This window comes from Tachysurus vachellii, chromosome 1 (assembly GCF_030014155.1).
Source record: "Tachysurus vachellii isolate PV-2020 chromosome 1, HZAU_Pvac_v1, whole genome shotgun sequence".
In the NCBI taxonomy this organism is placed as follows: Eukaryota; Metazoa; Chordata; class Actinopteri; order Siluriformes; family Bagridae; genus Tachysurus; species Tachysurus vachellii.
This window is the reverse complement of record NC_083460.1, coordinates 4,524,039-4,532,600: the sequence shown is the minus strand read 5'-3', so window position 1 is coordinate 4,532,600 and position 8,562 is coordinate 4,524,039. Positions and strand designations below refer to the sequence as shown.

The 8,562-nt window shown below is 37.2% G+C and overlaps 1 protein-coding gene across 1 annotated transcript; it reads right to left on the bottom strand.

Annotated features, from left to right (window-relative positions):
- Window positions 1-2,082: 2,082 nt before the first annotated feature.
- Window positions 2,083-6,257, bottom strand: LOC132844964 (GTPase IMAP family member 8-like). The gene is made up of 4 exons (XM_060868888.1): window positions 6,239-6,257; window positions 5,883-5,948; window positions 4,624-5,314; window positions 2,083-3,840 (listed from the first exon to the last, which is right to left on the bottom strand). Exons 3-4 carry the CDS (start codon window positions 5,260-5,262, stop codon window positions 2,467-2,469), a joined length of 2,013 nt encoding a protein of 670 aa, XP_060724871.1. The 5' UTR covers window positions 5,263-5,314; window positions 5,883-5,948; window positions 6,239-6,257; the 3' UTR covers window positions 2,083-2,466.
- Between the last annotated feature and the right edge of the window lie 2,305 nt (window positions 6,258-8,562).

The window sequence follows — 8,562 nt, the reverse complement described above, 5'->3', positions numbered from 1 at the left end:
ATACTATATGTTTACTTTATGTTACACTTCCCTTTAATTATGTACTATACTACACACCTACTATACTATATGTTTACTTTATGTTACACTTCCCTTTAATTATGTACTATATTACACACATACTACACTATATGTTTACTTTATGTTACACTTCCCTTTAATTATATACTATACTACACACCTACTACACTATATGTTTACTTTATGTTACACTTCCCTTTAATTATGTACTATACTACACACCTACTATACTATATGTTTACTTTATGTTACACTTCCCTTTAATTATATACTATACTACACACCTACTATACTATATGTTTACTTTATGTTACACTTCCCTTTAATTATATACTATACTACACACCTACTATACTATATGTTTACTTTATGTTACACTTCCCTTTAATTATGTACTATACTACACACATACTACACTATATGTTTACTTTGTTACACTTCCCTTTAATTATATACTATACTTCACACCTACTATACTATATGTTTACTTTATGTTACACTTCCCTTTAATTATATACTATACTTCACACCTACTATACTATATGTTTACTTTATGTTACACTTCCCTTTAATTATATACTATACTTCACACCTACTATACTATATTAAACATACATTAAACACATTTATGTTACAATTCCCTTTATATTTAAACTGCATTTAGATTTCTCTTCATAATTCCTCTTTTCTCTTTATACTGGATCAACATGTTAAACTCCTATTTATATGTATACATTTCCATTGTGGTGCACTCTCTTATTATTTACACCACATTTACACCTTTATTTACACTTATTTTTAAACATGTTACGCACCCTTTTTTATCTCCCATTTACACTTCCTCTACATGATATTCTTCCCTTTATCTTCCTCTATGTTACTTTCCTCTTTACATTTCCTCTATATTTTACTCTTCCATATCCACTTTCTCCAAATATTACACTATTTGCACTATGATTACCACTTCTGTTTACACAATTGTCTGTTTTTTTTAAATATGTACTTTACATTTGTGCTACACTTCTTCTACATATTGCACCCACTTTTATATTTACACTGCATTTACACTCTATAACAATCCACTTACATTTCCCTTTACACGTCATCAACATATTACAATTCCTCTGCATGCTATTCCTCCTTAGACACCCTTAGTCTTATAGGCTAGATGCTCCAAATAACATGTTTTTAATTAATTAATTGAGCAGCCCTGTGTGCAGAAGCTAGCACTGGCTAATGCCAGGTTTATCTCAGCTCCTGTTGTGGCTCATTTTGCTTAGCTGGCTGATCTGGGTTATATTTAACCACTATAAACCCTTGGAAATTGCAAGTCGGGGCTCCAGTTACAGTCTTACATGCCAAACTTTTGTAAAGCTCAAGACAGATTGCTGATCATTTGGTATTGTACCAAGATGACAGAAAGTGGTTAATCAATCATAGAGCTGATGTTTACTTTTAAAAAATCTGCTTTATTGATGTATTAATATATTTTCCACAACGGTCAGTGTTGAATCACTTAATTGGCTTTGGCTTACATCTTTTTAAAAATAGTTCTTCAACTCATTCATTACCAAACATTACCAAAAGATATCAGTCAGCAAAAACACTCTGTCAGTCATGGAACAATAACCCGAAAAAAATGTTGACGTCACACAGAAGTAAAAGATACAGTGCTGTAGCAAGTAGTGTTGGTGCCTCGAGCGCCATGGTTTATTTTTCGCTCCTGATCTTGGGTCACAAGTGGGTTTTCTTCCAAAAGCAGGCTAAAATGTATTAACTTTACATTATTTCTAGTTGTGAATGTGTTATAGACTCCACTATTTCTATTCTGGCTTTCTTAATGAGATTAAACACTGTTTAGAAAATAATGAGTGCAGAAAAAAGGTCTTGCTCCTCTGTTCTTAGGCACTATGAGAAAAACCTCAGTTTTAATAGTACGCTTTTTAAACTAGCAATGTCACCCTATAACACTAATGCAGCAGACAGTTACTAACATCTCAAAATACAGCACCAGAATCAATAAACATCACGAATATTACAAAATAAACACATGTATTGCAATTCAGGAAGGGAGTACATTTATTAATATTAAATGTAGACATGACATTGTTTTTTAATATCAGATTATGTAGTTACTGTGTACAAATAAAGTATTTTGTTAGCATGCTAGCAAGATAATATGGCTCTTTATATAGCCCAAAGGTTATGATAATATAAAATGTGTTAAATTACTAGTAATAAAAGTTTGTCATAATCCTCTGTGAAATTTGGCTAGAATAAGGATTGAATTGCAATCAGCCACAAGAGGGCGACAGAAACAAGGGATTTTTTTTTTTTGAAAAGGGCAAATCAGAGACTCACAGACTATACACTCACAGACTATACTAAATGTTATGCTGTATGAACCTACAGATAGATGACTGAGACATATTATTATTTTTTGGGTTACTGAATGGAACAAAGGTTATTTCTCACGCGATTTGCTCCATCATGAGCTGCTTTTGCAACAGCTGCTGTCACAGCCCTTGAACGCTCTGATCCAAGAAGTGGAATTAAACTTGCTGTCACGTTTGTTGCCACTAAACTGGTTAAAAGTGCACGTGAAAATGGAATTCCCAATTGAGCCCCTCCCAAAAAAATTACAACGTACATCAGAGTTTTAAGATAGCTGTCATCGTTAATCAAATTGCTTTCAATCTCAATTGAAGCCTTTTCTCTCTTCTCTTGTTCAATCCTGTGCTCTTCATCCTTGATCCATATTTCAAGTTTCTGCTTCTCTTCTTCACTTTTCGTTATCTCCATCTGCTGCTCTTCCTGTAAATGAATTAGACTGTTCTTCTCTCTCTGCAGACGATTGCGCAGGTGCTGCAGTCTGGCTGGATCTGCACACCGCTTTTCCTTTTCTTTTCTTATCTCAACTGTTAATTCGTTGATATTGCCTTGGATGTGCTTCCTGCGTATTTGTATTTCTTGCTTCTTCTCCACAAGGTCTTTAATGATGTTGGCACGCCGATATTCAGCAATGTGCCTTACTTCTTCCTTTGCCTTCTGAATTTCTTCATTTAGTTTTTCTTGCTTTTTCTGTTCCAACATCTCTTGTGCCTTCACTATAACCTCTGTGTCCTGGTTGGAGAAGTGATGATACTCGTTCTGTTCCAGCAACTCATCCAGCTTCCTCAGGAGCTGCTTCACCTGGTCCTGTTTCTCTCTGGTCTTGTTATTGAAAGCCAGGTAACGCCCACCGAATCGTGCAATAAGACCCTGCATTCTCTTGTCCTGTCTTCTTATGAAGTGCTCAATCGTCTCTCCTTCCAGCTCGTCTGCACGGGTAAATATGATGATGGTGTGGTCACTGAAGTTCCCCTCGAAAACCTTCTCAATCATATCTACAGTCTTCTGCTGCTCCTCTGTGAAGCGGGCGATCGGTATGATGAGCAGAAACGCATGTGGTCCAGGTGAACACATGAGCAGACATCTCAGCACTTCATCTGTTACTTCATTTTGCTGGAGGTCGGTGTCAAACCAGCCAGGAGTGTCAATCACTGCCAGGCTCCGCCCATCAACTACTCCACATTCCTTCTGGCATTGATTTGTCACTGAACTCATACTTACTTCAGATTGGAAACTTTTTTTATACAAGATGGTGTTTCCAGTGGCACTTTTACCTGAACCTGTTCTGCCCAGCAGCACCAACCTCAGCTGAGTCACTGGAGACTGGATGTCTCTGTGTGGACTGGAGTTCCTGAACTGGGAACGCTTCATTTCTGGATACTTTTTTGTATAGAAAGTCAAACAGTGTGAGGTTTCTGTTCTAAAAGTCTGAAAAAGAAAAAAAATGTGATTTCATTCGCATTCAAGTCATTCAAATATAAGTACATAAAGCTTATTGTTTCTGTGCTAGTTAACTAGTTACACAGCTTTTAAAACTTTAGGATTAATGGATCAGTATTCTCATTATACTAACTGTATGTCTGATGTAATGAAGTATATTATTTCAGTCACACAAAAGCATACACATATATCTTTAAGTGCTAAATAAAGCATTATTTATTTGAATGAAAAATGCTAAAACAAAGTCGTATAATTGATATGTATTTTGATTTTAACTTTGTGAGGAAAAAAGATTTTAGCATTACTGTCTCTGATGATAACAGGTTTGACTCTGAGCTTACGGAGCTGTGGTAGCTCAAGGGTTTAGTATTTGAAAGGTTGTGAGTTCTTCAGCAGGGCCCTTAATCCTAGTTGCTCAGTTTTATAAAATTAGATAAATGGTATTCACTTTGGATAAGAGCAACTACTTAAATGCCAGCAGAAATAGTGTGGTCTTCTGGTCTGGTATCTCATTGATATCAGAATATATATATCTTTATGATGCTGTTATGGTTATGTTGCTCTTCACTTAGACCAAATAATATTTTTCAAGGTTGGTTATTTGGTCTAAGTGAACAGCAACATAACCAGTTACAATTAGGCTTTGTGGGACTTTATCAGAATGAACATAGTATGTGGCATTTTTAATAAAAAAAACTAGAACGTTAACATTAAAACATAAAGTTAATTGTTTTGAGGGGTCAATGAACTAAATTATCTAGAAGATTGAACCTGGTTGGAGAAGTGACGATTCTCGTTCTGTTCCAGCAACTCATCCAGCTTCTTCAGGAACTGTTTCACTTGGTCCCGGTCTTTTGGGTTCTTGTTATTGAAAGCCAGGTAACGCCCACCGAATCGTGCAATAAGATCCTGGATTCTCTTGGCCTGTCTTCTCATGAAGTTCTCAATCGTCTCTCCTTCCAGCTCGTCTGCACGGGTAAATATGATGATGCTGTGGTCACTGAAGTTCCCCTTGAAAACCTTCTCAATCATATCTACAGTCTTCTGCTGCTCCTCTGTGAAGCGGGCGATCGGTATGATGAGCAGAAACGCATGTGGTCCAGGTGAACACATGAGCAGACATCTCAGCACTTCATCTGTTACTTCATTTTGCTGGACGTCGGTGTCAAACCAGCCAGGAGTGTCAATCACTGCCAGGCTCCGCCCACCAACTACTCCACATTCCTTCTGGCATTGATTTGTCACTGAACTCATACTTACTTCAGATTGGAAACATTCTTTATCTAAGATGGTGTTTCCAGTGGCACTTTTACCTGAACCTGTTCTGCCCAGCAGCACCAGTCTCAGCTGAGTCACTGGGGGCTGGATGTCTCTGTGTGGACTGGAGTTCCTGAACTGGGAACGCTTCATTTCTGGATACTTTTTTAGTAGAAATGCAAACGGTATGAAATGCTCTGAATGTCTGAAAAAGAAAAAGTCGGTGATTACATACTGACCCAATCAAACATGAGTGCATAAAGAATCTTAATGTTAATATTTAAATATACTGTTTCTCTACCAGTTAACTAGTTACACAACTTTAACTGGCTAGTGTGCCATTACCAATGAATGTATATATGAGTGAACAGTGCTATTGATCAGTATGTAAAATAATAAGATTTAATGCCAACCTGTATTTTTGTCATAAAATCACATTAATGTAACATTTCAATTAAAATTCTAGTAAAACGACTGCAAGTTAAGGCCATAAAGTCAGCAGTAATTTTAGCTGAAGGAGTTTTGCATATAACCGAAAAAGATTTGGAGGTATTTGAAAAATATCGAAACAATATTTCTTACATTATTGTGCTATTGCATTTTACCTAATAAACAAATGAGAAATTATGATCTTTTTATTCTTCTTCTTCTTATTATTATTATTTTAATTTACTAAAATCATACTTTTTGCCCTTTAACTGATTTAACAAACATTATTCCTACTCAGCTGTATAACTATCCGAAAAACAAGGAAAAATGCATTAACTACTCACCACCAAAGCTCGGACAAAACGTTTCCTCAAAATACAGATCTCTCTCTCTCTCTCTCTCTCTCTCTCTCTCTCTCTCACTCACTCACTCTGTATCTCTCTCTCTCTCTCTCTCTCTCACTCACTCTGTATCTCTCTCTCTGTATCTCTCTCTCACTCACTCTGTATCTCTCTCTCTCTCTCTCTCTCTCTCTCTCTCTCTCTCACTCACTCTGTATCTCTCTCTCTGTATCTCTCTCTCACTCACTCTGTATCTCTCTCTCTCTCTCTCTCTCTCTCTCACTCACTCTGTATCTCTCTCTCTGTATCTCTCTCTCACTCACTCTGTATCTCTCTCTCTCTCTCTCTCTCTCTCTCTCACTCACTCACTCTGTATCTCTCTCTCTGTATCTCTCTCTCACTCACTCTGTATCTCTCTCTCTCTCTCACTCACTCTGTATCTCTCTCTCTCTCTCTCTCTCACTCACTCACTCTGTATCTCTCTCTCTGTATCTCTCTCTCTCTCTCTCTCACTCACTCTGTGTCTCTCTCTCTGTATCTCTCTCTCACTCACTCTGTATCTCTCTCTCTCTCTCTCTCTCTCTCACTCACTCTGTATCTCTCTCTCTGTATCTCTCTCGCACTCACTCTGTATCTCTCTCTCTCTCTCTCTCTCTCTCTCTCTCACACACACACACACACACACTCTGTATCTCTCTCTCTCTCTCTCTCTCTCTCTCTCTCTCTCACACACACACACACACACTCTGTATCTCTCTCTCTCTCTCTCTCTCTCTCTCTCTCACACACACACACACACACTCTGTATCTCTCTCTCTCTCTCTCTCTCTCTCTCTCTCTCTCTCTCACACACACACTCTCTCTCTCTCTCTCTCTCTCTCTCTCTCTCTCTCTCTCTCTCTCTCTCTCTCTCTCCTCTTCTAAGTTTCGTTTCTTTAGAAAATGAATAAGAATAAGAATAACGGTAAAACTCTGTGGAAAGCCAATGGGGCCAAACGAAGAGGGCTGATACAGTACACCGCGAGGTAGATGCTGTGTCTTTTAGTGGATAACTTTTTGATCACTGTTCATAAAAAACATTTTAAAATGTTAGACCTTTATTGTGGTTGAAATATATGCAAAGGATAAACATTTTTCGGTTTAAGGAAGCTTATGGAGGGGCATCATTGTGGCCTCACACATTCCCTATGTGTTTCAATCTTATTTTTCAATTCTATTTTGTTATTTTGTTGTTAGGTCCAGGTGAACACACAACATCTTAGCACTTTCTGTGTTATATAATTCTGCTGGAGGGATGTGCCCCTATTCAACCAAGGCAGATTGAGTGCTGGTTCAGAGCCAGAGCCTAATTTAAAATCTTTCTTTTTCGACACCAAAAGCACCGGCTCTGAACCAGGAAAAGTGGTTTTGGTAGCACCAAAACATTGCTGGTCTAGAGTTAAGAACCGCTTGTGTCAGGGTTACTGTGACAAAACAAAAGAGAATGTTCTTAGCTCCATTTTTAAATTATTTTAAATCAGGATTCGCCACGTTTGGATGGCAATGTAGGTTTGCAAAGCCATGAGCATTAACAGTAAAGCAACATCCGCCATTGTAAGACTTGGTCCTGTGATGGCTCTCTAGCCCATGGAAAGGCAAGCCGGTTATTAGAAAGCTCGCCAGTGGAACCAACTTCGAACCAGCACTCTGAACCAGCACCCGGTTCTTTCTGGTGGAAAGGGGGCAATAAAGAACAAGCCTAGTAGACTACATATTGGTCCACTTACATACAACCTCAGGAGAGATGGACAAATATCTTTCAGTTAGTACTAAACTTCACTTTAATGGTACTAAACCTATCACTAAACACAAAACTAATTACTCTACTGTATTATACTATTCTAAACCTATGATTGATTAATAAGCTGTAATAATTACTTAAATAATGTAACTAAACTGTTAAAATATTAAGTTTGACTGAGTGTATGTGGTTTTCAGTGGAGGATTTGGTACATTGAACTAGGTTTATTTAATTAATTATTAAACATTAAAGGTTTAACATCTCTCCAAACAAAACTCACCAACTGATAGCTGGAGCTGCCAAAACAGAACAAAGTACTCTGTTTCTCCTGCCAGAAGCTCATGTGAAATGTAGCAGAGACACATCTGGTAACAAAATCAGCAAACACAATAAAACAACAACCTAACAACAGCATGTAAATGTACTTGTACTTGTTTTTAAATAAAAGGTCCAACCTATTTAAAATCAACCCTGTGGACTCTAGAGTGAGTGTACAAATCAACTCTTTAGCAGTGTTTACATACTACACTTTATTAAGCTCATTTTTCCTGAGACCAAAGGAAGGATTCAGAACATCATATCCATCCATATCCATATGTGGTGAAATGGTTTCTCTGTATTGTCCTTTCTGAAAGAAACCTAAGAACATGGTTCTAAATGGAAAGCGTTATTATTGCGTCATGTTTTTGTTGTTGCTGTGTAAGTCTTTGTCCTTCAACCCACCCACAATATAGCAACACAACCATTTCCTCAATGCTTTGATACTTACAGCATGATGGAAGTCTTGTTTTTTAGTGTTATGACTTCAGTAAAACAGATTTTACACATTGTACAACATCTGCATTAAAAGAATCAGTTATATTTATATTAAGTGCCAAGCTAAAGACATTAAACCATATAACA

What these genes read in the sequence shown, in the direction of transcription:
- LOC132844964 (XM_060868888.1), bottom strand. Translation starts at nt 5,262, where the DNA reads ATGAAGCGTTCCCAGTTCAGGAACTCCAGTCCACACAGAGACATCCAG. An exon ending in ATCGTCACTTCTCCAACCAG is followed by an intron (nt 3,841 to 4,623) that starts GTTCAATCTTCT and finishes TTTCTTTTTCAG; the next exon opens with ACTTTTAGAACAGAAACCTC.